Genomic DNA, 13298 nt, shown 5'->3' with positions numbered 1-13298 from the left:
ACATTTTTACATAACTGTGTTCCTGTTGGTCATTTTATAATCTTATAGAGACATTGATGGTTATATCCATGACAAAACTATCCAGTGATACATGAGAGACACAGGACTTTACTAAAATACAACTTTATTATCCAACAGAGGAAATAAATGCACATCATCAAGCACATATTTCCTGTGTTCACAAAATCACAGTCACTTGTATGTCCGTAACAGTCATTTGAATCTGGGCAGTCCTTGAATCAGAATGGGTTTCATACATGTAATTCTATTCAGATACATTCATACATAGTGAACCTTTTACCTGTGTGAAGTGAGAGAGATTTTTTAGACATCCAGTGGCCCAGTGTTAAGAATTATTACAGTGGCAGATTTGTCTCTTTCTACAAATGAAAAATAACAGTAGCATCATTTAAAATATCTTTAAAACAAAGAAAAATACAAAAGTTTTACATTTAATGAAAGTTGTTTACTATCGATGGAAACTATTGATCACATGGTGGAAGCATTTATTAATTTTTGAAAACAACTGCGTGTTCAATAACGCTTGGAGAACCTACAATTGGCTCTTGGAAAATTAAAAAATCCAAAAACATTTTTAGGGTTTTATCTCATGTTTCCATTTAGATTTATACATTTTCAGTTTTGTCTTTAGATAAATTTGGCTTTTCTTATGAGGTGATCATACTTAGTTTAGGTAGACTCTGATGTAGCTGAATGTGATTGGTCAATCAGATGAGAGCTCAAATCTTATTACAACAAGTGGCAGATACGTGTTTCGGAACACACACCTAGATCATGGAGGAAAAAATATGAAATGAATAATGGTTATAGAAAAGCAAAGGCTTATGTTTGAACATACCAGTCAGTATTCAGACCACTGATTGGCCCTTGTTGGGTCCTAGACCACCATCAGTCTAGAGTCAGTATCTCTGTCAACAACTCAACATTTCTGCTTTTTTTTTTTACTTTAAACAGTAAAAAGAAAATATTTTTAGTTTGTAAAAAATGCAGATGTTTTTTTTGGTTAAATTATTGCAAGCTCAGAAAAAAAAAACAGGTCATAAGATCATTGATTTCTTGAAGAGGGGAGGTGCTGTTAGGGCCTGCCATAAACCTCCCACATTATATTTATTACAATACAATGAAATGATCATCAGAAATAACAGAAATTTCTACAGCAACATGAGGTAAATATGCGGAAATCCCGGACATGTCAGCATATGATGAAGTCAAGAATTGATTTTCTATCCTAAATCGTCACGTAAACACCTTTCCTTTCTAGTTCCACTTCAGCTGACCAAGCTCTCCACTGTGATTAGCTGAACAGATTAAAGTCAGAAGAAACATCTACTGCTTAGAACACTGATCTCTTCAGATGTTCAATAAATGCAGGCTTGAGTCACATCAGAGTGAATGAGACAACGTTTACTACTTTGAAATGAAATACAACGACAGAATTTGCACATTATACCCGCAAAATATAATACTGTACTACTGATCTCTGGAAAAGTCAGAGCCCTGACACTACTTTTTCTGATACATTAGCGTCAGTCAGATATAATATTATCAGGTTACTCTACTATTTAAAGGATAACCAGCAGATCTGGTTTCTAATGAAATGTTAGCTGGCCTGTAATCACAGACTCGTCTAATAAAAGCTTAAATGCTCGTAGTTGCTGACCTCCAGTGGTCTGACTTGTCACTGGAAGCACTGATGTGGACCTACACTCCATGGTGTGCCAGTACACGATGACACTGATGTTGGGTTTAGTTACAGGGCAACTGGCCGTTGTTAAACAATGCTTCATGGTCTAATGTTATGTCACTTTTCATTGAAGTGGTTTCCAGCAAAATCATGCAGCTTCGTCCAGCAGTCTCTGCAGGTTCTTTTGCACCTATGAGAACATAGTTTGTGTTGACTGTGAGTTTCATGTTATAATACAAAATTAATAAACTATAAGATGTACTATGGTAGTATGATGTTGAGTTGCTGATGAGTCTACGCTTAATTTCAAGTTTTCTCAATATGAAAGTTGGAAATTAAGATACTATTGTGTAAATGTACAATTGATTAGAACCCAGAATTTCAAAGAGAAAATACACCATCTGCATAAGAAATTTGTGTCTGCCTTTTTTTTCCCACAGCTTTTTGTAATTAGATCTGCGTCTGTCTGACATGTTAATGTGGCTGAGACACACCGAATACGGATTGATGGATGAGAAACAAGCTCTTCTTTCAGATGACATCAACCCTACTCTGTGAGATCGTTGACTATAAATGTTTGATTAACGGCAGCAAGGATCTAGTTACACTTCTCTCCTGGAAACCCAGAGCTTTCTTCTTTGTGTTGATGAAGGGATGTTGTACAAAGGCCAAACATCCTTATGCTTACCCTCTAATTGAGTGTATGACGGTCAAAATAAAAGTTTCACATGGCAGAGCAACTAAAGCTCACATTGACCGAATAAACTCCAGACTCTGTGTCGGGATTGAATAGTTGTAGCATCGTTTTATTCTTATTCCCTGGCTCTTGTAAACTTCTACTGAACTTCCTAATCGTTTGAGAAACACTTGAGAAATGTCCTCTGAAGGTACAGCAGATGTTAAAACTAAACACATCTCCTGACCGAGTTTCGAAACAGACCTTTTCCAGCTTCATCAGGTTGATGGTCAGAAGTTCAGAGAAAAGGTTCATGTCGCTGTCCCGCAGAAAGTTGTTCCTAAAAAAACAACACAGTTCTTTATCAAAACATTTCAGATGGATCTTTCAAACATCACAATGGTTAAAAACAAACAAACAAACAAACAAACAAACAAACAAACAGTGAGATCATGTAATTTAATTTGAAAGAAATTAATTATTACTGTGTGCTGTGCTTTATGTGCCAGACTGAAACTGAAAATACATTGCTAAGGAGTATGGATATATTTCCGTATGTAAGATTTAATGCATTTATTTTTGTAACTTCATATTGTGCAGTGCCAAAACCAAATGAATGAAAAGTGTGTAAATTCTGAATCAAACACAGTTAAATCATTCCTAAACTCAGTAAGGGAGTGTAATAGCACATGCCATAATGTTGTAATGCTTTTTTCGTCTTTGCTGATGAATGACTGAAGGCATGTTCACAAGTAGCCAGATCTTTTCGAAAATGCAATTCTTTTCAGCCCACATAGAAAACATTTTTGCATCCACACGTTTTCATCCATACATCCACGCGTTTTTAAAAAAAACTCTATCCACATGCGATTGCATAAGTACTTTGAAGCAGAACAACTCTGTAACAAGTCCGAGAACGACAGGAGAGAGGACCAGGACGTGTGGAAATTCACATCATTCATCCTGGAGGACCACCTCCATCACAAAGTTCTCCCACCAGCAGACAGCGCGTCCCGGTCTGACCCAGAACTGGCGACAGCGTCTTTGGCAAGGAACGTGAATGAATGAATGAATAAATATATAAACTTTATGACTAATAAAGAAAGACACAGACAAACAAAATTTCAACTGTCGAGCATCACTTCCGGCTTTCAATGTGAGCAGATGTCTTTTCTTCTGTCTCTCGTTGTTGCTAACTTTGCTATCTCTCTCGAACTCGTATTGGATAAACACTCATTAACTCTCACTGACTCCTTCAAAATGCAGAAATGAAAAGGGAAATCCGAGGAGTCTGAAAATAAACATGAGAATAAAAATATGAAAGTAACTCTTGAACGGCTGGCCTCTGGGATGGATGAGCTACAGAGAACTGTGATGCTAAGGAGTGACTTCGAAAAGTTCAACAGGGAACTTGATAAGAAACTGGAGGTAGGATACCACCTGCAGTGCTGATAAAATTCAACAATCGTAAACACAAGATTGCTCTTCTGAAACAAGGCTTCAAACTGAAAGGAAAAAATGTCTACATTAATGAGAATCTCACTAAAAAGAATGCTGATATCGCTAAAAAAGCTCGACAACTGAAGAAGAATGGGCTGATCCACAACACCTGGACAGGTGTTGTGGATCAGGATCTTCAGGATCTTCTGCAGGATCTTCATCAAAACAAAGAGGCTTTCTCCAGACCAGTTGAAAACAATGGTGATTAGGAGTGCAGAGGAGTTGGTGAAATATGAGCAAAAAAGACAGACAAGAGTTGTTACTACACCAAAGATCAGTACAACAGAGTCACTTCAATATTGGGAGCTCTACGATTTTGGACACGTCAAGTATTTCATGGAACAGTCGAAAAAATCCACACCATTGATGTCAGAAACATGGATTAATGAACAAAAAACAAACAAACAAAAACCCTTAAACAAAAAACAACAACATGTATTTGTGATAACATGGAATAACATTAACTTTGAGACTTTAAAGAGCATGTTGAGATCTTTTGACAATATAATATCATGTGAAACTGTTAAAGTGTCTGCAACAAACTGGTTAATTGTTGTATAAACACTGTCTGCTGAAAGGTGAATATGATCATTATATTCTTGTGGAGAACACTGGCAAGGTCAACATCTAGTTTTGACTATCTATGATGTTAACAAACCTTGTGTTCCTAGGAAGAATGTAAACATGGCTATACTCTAGGGTAAAAGGCTAACACCTGGAAGTGGATAAGGATATGAATGTCTGTCAGAATTCAGTGTATGAGCTGGTTGAAGACTTTTAATATCTGAGTTTGTTGATTTTATATTCTAATGAGAGAGATGTTTTGTTAATGATTTAGGGGACGGGAATCTTACAAGCCAATAGCTTCTACCCGTTAACCCTTTTTTTTTTTTTTGGATGTTGTTGATGATCTTTTAGCACTGACGAAAGTGAAATATGTTGTAATAACATGTCTGGAAAGAAAAAAAATAAACTGAATAAATAAATAATGTTTATCAACGTGTCTTCGACGTGGAGCTGTTATACATCAAAAAATAGAAGGTTTTAACTATGTCCATTCTGTTGTATATGTAGAGACAGCTCACACACACTGTCACAGCAGTTTTCGCTGCAGGGGAGACGCCCCCCCCCCCCCGGATAGAAGAAGTTTCGGTTACAACATCTACACATCAACGCATACCCGGCGTTTTCAAAAAACTTCACTTTGGGCGGCGTTTTCAAAAAAATTTGCATTTTCGTCCCAGATATCTGCATTGTCGTGTGGATGAAAGGCGTAACTGCAACAAAAAAATATGCGTTTTCAAAAAGATCCGGCTACGTGTGGACGGGGCCTGAACCTCTAGATGGTTTTAATTTCATTTTCTACTCACTCCTGGTGGGAGAAGTCGCTAATGGAGCTGAGCGTCATCAGTTTCTGTTCCAAAGAGATAATCTTAAAGGCCAGGTAACAGGAAGACAAAACCAAGACTATCACTCTGACACACACACACGCACACGCACACGCACACACACACACACACACACACACACACACACACACACACACACACACACACACACACACACACACACACACACACACACACACACACACACACACACACACACACACACACTAAATCAGTTAAAGGGATTATTGGATGAATGGTAAGAATGAATAAATGAATGAATGAATGAATGAATGTCAGTAAGCTCACAGAAACAGGTAGACAAACAGCACAGTCTTGAGAGATGCTGTACCGTTAACCACCAACTCCGAGCCTGGAAAAACAACAAACTCTAAAATACATTTTATAATCCTTTTGTTCTGAAACAGTGAAAAACATCAGCAGCAACAACAACGACAGGGATGGAAATCACAAAGGGTTGAAATGTTACTTGGATGGTAATTTTAGATGAGAGACATGAGGGCATTTGAGTCAACCTGAATAAAAGTAGAACACACCGACATATGGATATAGCAGATAGAATATTCATACCAGTGCTGTGTGCTTTGTGCAGCTTGCTGTCTGGGCTCTTCTGGTTCTTGACTTTGTGTTGACAGTCCACATGCTCAGGTGGAGCTGTGTTGTGTGTGTTCTTCAAGACATCCAGGAACGGAGGAACCGAGAACTCTGCAGGCAGAGTTGAAGAGACAAGAACAAAACAGGGTGAGTGGGAAGGCCTTCCTTTGAGCTGCTGTTTCATCCTGCTGCAGGGTCTGTGAGCAAGGCACTCGCTTTGTTTTGCCATCTGTGTGCTAGCCTCACTTGCAAAGGTCCTGAAAAACATAACTGCAACTCCACTTCACAGTAAGAGGTTTCAGTATCCTCTATTATTCATCTTTAATCTTGAGGTACTCTCAGCTTCAGTATTGGAAGATGTACTCAGAAAAATAAAGAACAAGCAAAAATCCAACATTCAAAACCACACTTCCTCAGAGTAAGTAATTATTAAGAGCTGTGTTATAAAAATCCCGAAAACACAAAGACATGAACTGTACAAAAAATCTACAGAGGGTATGAGAACTTGTAACATGTAAAACAGCCAGCAGCTAAAAGTGTATTTCACTCTGACTCTGTAAAGGAACATACATTATCATGTCAATGCAATCACAGGCGGGAGGACTGAGGCAGTGTAGAAGTAAGGAAAAATAAATAATTGAGACTGAGTAAAAGAGTAAACATGAAGGAAGTAAACTGAAGAGACGCTGCCCTGATGCTGACCTGACTGGTTGGTTACCTGCTATCTTCTCGTAGTCGTGTGTTTGGGAGTCAGAGCTGCTGCTCTCCTCCAGGTCCTGCCTCCTCTGTCCAATGGCTCCATCCAGGTCGCTGAAGTCACCTGGAAAACTCTTCATGGACACACAGACACAAACCAGCCTGTGTATCATTTAATTATTACTGTGCTATCACTGAACGCATGAGATAAAATATGAAGTCCTTTTACATGGTTGTTGAACAGGTATGTTAACTGGTTTTTAATGTTATGAAAGATGAGTGATGCTGAAAGTCACACATAAAACTATGATTAAAACAAAACAAAACAAAACAAAAACATACCTATCAACAATAAATTATTGCACATGTAAGGGGGGTGCATTTTAGTTTAAGGCCTGTTAATATTCACTATTGCTGCTCCCAGTCTGTGATCGCCAGTTTTCAGTTTTGATTTGGTGATTCATTTAAAAAAATGATTTCAAAATGTTCAGATGCACTGGGAGGGACAACAAAGACAACAAAGTGATTTTAGTGGCTTGTTTATACATTTTTATACAGCATTTTTTTATACAGCATGACAGCTACAGCTGTCATGCTGTAGCCAGTGTTATGTACAATACTATACTGGGGATTAATCTGTTACGGTGCGCGTGTGTCTGATTTACCAGAGGAAAACAAGGCGATAAAGATGACCTCTGACCTCTGAAGCTACTCTCAGCTGAAGAGGGAATAGGGCTGCTACAAGGACTTTTCTCCTGTAAATTGAATCAAAGAAGTGGGTAGAAATACTGAAAAAAAATTTTTTTTAAATGAACTTTAAAAAACATCTAAACAATTTAGAAAAAACTTTTCACACATTTCAAAACAAATTATTATTGTAATTTTTTGCCTAATGTTAATGCTTTTCAAAAATGAATGTATTTGTGGATTTGACTACAAGAGTTTGTGGAATGCATCTAACCATCACCATTCTCATACCCTTGTTACTTTATTTGTGTATTTGGCCTATGAACGTTATTTAAAAATCAATGTCACTATAAATTTAGTTAAACATGATTTTTATCCTTCTTAAAAGTGAAGATGTGGCTGCATGTGGGATGACTTTCATACCTCCAGATGGAGACAGACGGACATCAAGATCTTGTAGGTGTTGTCTCTGGACAGGAAAGACACGAACACATACTACAATAAAAAACACAACAGGTTTACTTCTTTAATTCAGAAACACAATGGTGTTTAAAGGAAGGAGTGTAAAACATATCATTCTCTCACCCTGTCATTGCTCGTGGCAATCACCAGAGCGTTTGGCACCAGTATGGCAGTTTTGGTCTTCTTGATGTGAGTAACAGACACCACAGGGATGGCAATCTGGGATGGACAAACACTAAGATTGAGTTCAGCTGTACAGGAACTGGTTTACTGTCTGTTGGCACTGAGCCATTTATCCTGTGGGAATCAGCAGTCACACTGTCATAGATGCTATGAAACCTCAACACATAAGGAAACTGAAGCACATCGGGAGATTTAGGTAAAGGTTGGTTTTAGTAGAGAAACACTATTTTTTTCTGTCAAATATAAGAAACACATAAAACATAAAATTTATAAACATATAAACTCAAAGTGCTGATCTCTCCTACATTTTTGACATAACCCCATGTCTGTGTGGGTTCCTTTTCCACAAGCAAAAATACACATTAGAGTCAAAATGGTCAGCTAGAAAAGACTACAGGTGCTCTATTACAGCTAAACATGAATGTGTCATTATCATCTGAACTCTGAGCAAACACTTTAGCTCAAGTTAATCCATGAGAATGTTGACACTTCTCCTGAAATCATACCCGCTGCTGGCACCTTTCTTCATTCACCGCAGTGAAACATGTCCTATCGTAACATGTTAAAATAACATGTTAATATGTCACCAAAGCACCAGGAAACACTGAAGACGTAGCTCTGTGCCAAAGTAACCTGCAAGATGGTTTGTTTCAATAAACTACCAGAGAAGTCAACCATGGAAACAGTTTGAAAATGGGTAGAAACATTTAAACAGTTGATGAATGACTACTTGAACCACATGCCTATCATGTGTAACCTGAAGCAAAAAAAAATGTGGTGACGCTCATGAGTCAAGGGCTTGCCCATAACTAAATTAAGAAAATACTTTTTTTCTTACAATGAAACAAAAAAAGTAAAGGAAGCTAGAAGGAAGTCAGAATTCTGACTCTGGATGCAAAAGTTGGAACTTTTCTCTGGTATGACACCTAACCTTCAACTATTGCTGCCAGCGTTTCCTCAAAGCTGGCTGACTGGGCGAGTGAAGTGCCAAATACCTTTAGGGTAGAAAAGTTTTCATGTTGCAAAGAAAAAAGAATGCAAAAGAGAAGCTGCTTTTCCTAAAACAAACAAAAATGGAAAAAATACTGAAAACAGAAGTAGACTGCTCTGTAATACAAGTACGTCTGCTGTGAACTATGCTGGTTTATGGTACCTTCGTGTCTTTGCCAAAGACCTTGGAATGGAAGCAGATCCAGTGATCAGAGATGAACATTCGTCCCTGGTAGAGGATGTCTTTCTGCAGAGCACAGGTGTAACCTGACAAATGGGTAAATAGCATCAAGTGACTGAGGGGAATGTAAAACACAAGTGTTAAATTAGTGGAAAGGAAGGGTGTTGAATACAATGTAGGGCTCTGAAAACATGCAGATCTAACCCATCCAACGTTTTACATTTATAGAAGTTTAAAAATGGTAAGAAAATTCTGGCTTTCATCAAAAAAATTGTTTACTTTTACTCCAGGAGCAATTGCAGCAATCAGAACCCTTTCAATACACATGGTTTTATATATATTCTATTCTGGTGTTTAAAGTGTTAAATATTGAATTATTATTTCCTTCAGTGATTAAGGTGAAGCAGATCACTGTGATCATTAAGGACTCACTTTGTCTGAGCTGCTCTTCTTTGCTGATTTCCTTGAATATTTTATGGTACTGACAGTTACTCTTTGAAAGCTGAAACAAGACACACACGCACGCACGCACACACGCACGCACACACACAAACACACACACACACACACACACACACACACACACACACACACACACACACACACACACACACACACACACACACACACACACACACACACACACACACACACACACACACACACACACACACACACACACACACACACACAGTTAGATTACAGTAATGTTCACACACTCACATTAATCATAAAAAATGGTTTTTTGTAAATGCAGTGAAGCACCAGTAAACTGCTTTTTGTGTGTATTTATCATGTTTGAGGAGCTATAGAAGCCATTCAGGTTAGTCAAAATGTGCTTCTGGTAGGTTGGATTATACTTTGGACATATGTTTTTAGCATCCCATTGAAATAAAGAGCCCAAATCAAGTTTGTTTACTGATGATTTTGATGTTACCTGTCTGATTGATTCCATGCTGTAATGTTTACAGGTGTCAAAAAGGATGTATTAAAAGTAAGCTGAGCGAATGCTAACCTGGCTGTAATGGGACTTCTTCCTCTCTATTTTGGGATCTGAGTCTGTTTGGACCTGAGTCAACAGGGAGTGGTCGAAGGTCTTTGACCTGCAGACAAAACAAATACTGTATCAATACAGAGAGATAATGATTAACTTATTACATTGATAAAAACGTTAGAATGATAGGACTCTGAAATATTTTTATACATTGGTTTGGTCTCCTGAGATGTTATGATAGAGGGAAGAACAAATAAATCACTTTATGGCACAATTGAAAGGATTACCGCATGTATACAGTATAAAGCTTGAACTATGATTTATATACATGAGTAAGTAGTTATTATATCCCGCTTCAACGCGGTGATGTATTGTAATTGTTAGTAATCCTGTGTTCTTCCGTCCATCTGTCCATCCGTCTGTTTATCCGTCTGTTAGTCCACCAAATATCTTTGCAACCTTTGCAGATAGAAAGATGAAACAAAAAAAACATTACTAGGGCAGCAAAGGGGATGAAAATGAGATGATGACCTTGACCTTGAGAAAACTAGGTCAATGACAAATTTTAACTTTTGTACACTCAGGAACCGGATAAGATAGAAAGACGAGGGAGAAGGTCAGTGTGAGTAAGACCGTAGATCAAAGCTTATGTTTTGATCTATGACAGTAGGTCAGAGCACTAGCTTTGATCTTTGACCTATGCAAGAAGGTCAGGGTAAAAAATTTAATTCAGGGGTGTTGTGGGATGTTGGGATTTGGTTCTAGTTGATGAGAGTTGATGCATGAGCAGCTAATTAATGCGTCAGTGCAGGTCATCCAAACATTATTTGGCAGACCTTAATGATGGGACCCTCTTCTTACGTAAACACTGATAAATGCTCTATTGGGGCATGGTTATGACATCACATTAACCCTTTGCCGGCCATTCCTCACTTATCTTTGTGTGTATTCCAATAAATTCAGTTTTATGTGAAAAAAGACCAAAGGACCTCACTGCAACTGTTGTTATTTACTTGGCCAAATCAAGAGGACAAATTATTTAATAACAATATGTTGACTGAGTAATTTGGTGATTTCCACGTGTCTGGTGTGTTTTGCAAAAGAATGTTTTACTTTCTTTACCAGGTCCATGAAAGGCTTTGTATTATCAGTCGAAATTTGCTAATATTATGAGTGACTACTTTCCCAACTAAACTGTAGAAGCTTATAGTCCACGACAATTGTGAGTCAAAAATGAGAATGTAGTTTACATCTGTCAAAGACGCCATGAACATCATTTATAAATCAAGATGACTCAGCTACTTCAGCTCTGTATGAATTCATTGTTCATGCATTTATTGAGGTTTGACACGCTATTAACATGTGTAATAATGGGTAGTTCACGAAGTTCAAGTATGAAGTACTACTCTTTCATAAATGATTCATTATACATAATGTATTTAGAGGTGCGATTAATTGGTGTAATTTGAGAGTTTGGATATTTATCTCATGAATTCAAAAAACTGCAACTTTTTTTTTTTCAAATGAACGTAAGACGGATGCTCATGACACTGTGAAAAGTCTCAGATTCACTCCTTAGAGAACAAACTCTATGCTGATGTTCTGTTGACATCCAACATGAGCTACATGAGTCAGGAGGTTGAGTTGTGTTCTGCTCACATGCTGTATGTGAAACATTTAGCTGACTATTGATTCCTCCTTGTAATTGAATGAAAATTAAAACTACAGGAAGTGACCACTGGTCATCACAGGATTGATGATTTTAAGCCCAAAAGTGGCTTTTTATATTATGCTAGGACCCGTATTTGTTAGGTGGTAAATTTCATAAAATGTGACTGTGTAATTTACCTAACCAAAACTGGTTTCTTCCTGCTGTGCTCTTGTTGGTCCAGATCATCAGTCTGCAGACACTCGTTGACCATCCTGTCATATCTTTGCCGCTCTTCAACGTTTTCTACATCTGAACTGCAGACAGCAGGACAACAACATTCACACAACAAAAAAGAAGAAGCAAAAGACTTCACTTAGCAGCAACTTGGGTCTACTGGAGCACAGAGCTAATGTCAGGTAGATGGTATATACCAATAGAATATACCTATCGTGCATAGCTGACCAACTGTTATGCTCTAACCAGCATTTTCACTAGCTTTCACCAGGTTTCTCAAAAGAAACCACAAAGGATCTCAAGCCAAACATTGAGAGCCCATTTGCAGACATACAGTAACGTTATGATAAAATGGCTATTTGGGTTTTTAGGTCCTAGATTGTAGAGATTTTATCCAGACTTACAAGATATTTGAAAATCCAAAAAATTACTAATTAATCAGCTGATATTAATGCTTGAACATCAACACATAGATTAAAAGACCGAAATTTGTATACAAGTATACCAACAATAGATTCTACTAAATGAACAAACTCTTGCTGGCATGCTAGTTGCGTTATTCAGATACTAGTACTACATATGTGTTTCCAGTCTACTGCTATAGAACAGACTTGTCCTAACCCTGTCTGCAGTCAAACTCACTAATAATCCCTTTCCTCATGCTTTGCAGGTCCTCGGTTACACCTCCTGGCATCGTCCTGCGATGTCTGCAGGTTCAAACACTCCTCTGTCATCACGCCCCAAAGCTGTTCCCATACAACACCAAGAAGTCCTGCTATCCTGTGTGCCTGCTGTCGGGTGACCTGGAACCTGGACTGAACCTGCAGTTTGATCCTCTGCTCCTCCACCTGCCTGTGGGAGTGTCCTCTGGGCCTCCTGATCGAGTGTTCCAGCCAATCAGATGGTAGAACAGGGTAGTGAGTGTGTGTCTGTATGTGTTTTTCTGTGTTTGGAAAACACACAAATACACACAACTATTTAAACCTGTGATTAATGACTTTTTACCCAGTTATATTTGGAGAGTAATGTTACTTTTTTGCTCTCTTCTCTGTTGCTGAATTTGCATGTTAGTTGTTTTCATTACAAATCATCACAGGCATGAAATGTGGAGATATCTGGTGTCAGAGTTTCCCCACGTCACTCTTCCTGGTTCAGTTTACAAAGGAATGAAACTCTTTTTCTTACATGTCTTGTCTTTCATAGCTGGACAAACAGGAAGACATCTGATCCGTCTCTTTTTTTTCAAAATCTTTTTATTTTTACTGTATGTGTGTAAAGGACTATGGTCAGAGAAGAATCATGCTGTCACCAGTCCTCTATGGTGACGGTTCAGGAA

At 38.0% G+C, this 13298-nt stretch overlaps 1 protein-coding gene across 2 annotated transcripts; it reads right to left on the bottom strand.

The window, feature by feature from the left end:
• Positions 1–107: 107 nt before the first annotated feature.
• Positions 108–12760, bottom strand: LOC137592851 (GRAM domain-containing protein 2B). 2 transcript variants are annotated; one of them, XM_068311309.1, is made up of 14 exons: positions 12605–12760; positions 11926–12042; positions 10099–10186; positions 9516–9585; positions 9066–9169; positions 7853–7948; positions 7691–7762; positions 7246–7335; positions 6603–6714; positions 5861–5995; positions 5579–5642; positions 5252–5356; positions 2646–2721; positions 108–1895 (listed from the first exon to the last, which is right to left on the bottom strand). In XM_068311309.1, the coding sequence occupies exons 1-14, from the start codon at positions 12694–12696 to the stop codon at positions 1854–1856; spliced, it is 1263 nt and encodes a 420-aa protein (XP_068167410.1). In that variant the 5' UTR covers positions 12697–12760; the 3' UTR covers positions 108–1853. The 2 variants fall into 2 exon arrangements, with proteins under 2 accessions (XP_068167410.1, XP_068167412.1); XM_068311311.1 differs by lacking the exon at positions 108–1895 and having other exon boundaries at positions 2663–2721; positions 5252–5295.
• Positions 12761–13298: the final 538 nt, after the last annotated feature.

Source organism: Antennarius striatus, chromosome 3, assembly GCF_040054535.1.
Source record: "Antennarius striatus isolate MH-2024 chromosome 3, ASM4005453v1, whole genome shotgun sequence".
Lineage (NCBI taxonomy): Eukaryota > Metazoa > Chordata > Actinopteri > Lophiiformes > Antennariidae > Antennarius > Antennarius striatus.
Note: the sequence above shows the minus strand (reverse complement) of the source record. Positions and strands in the feature narration are given on the sequence as shown.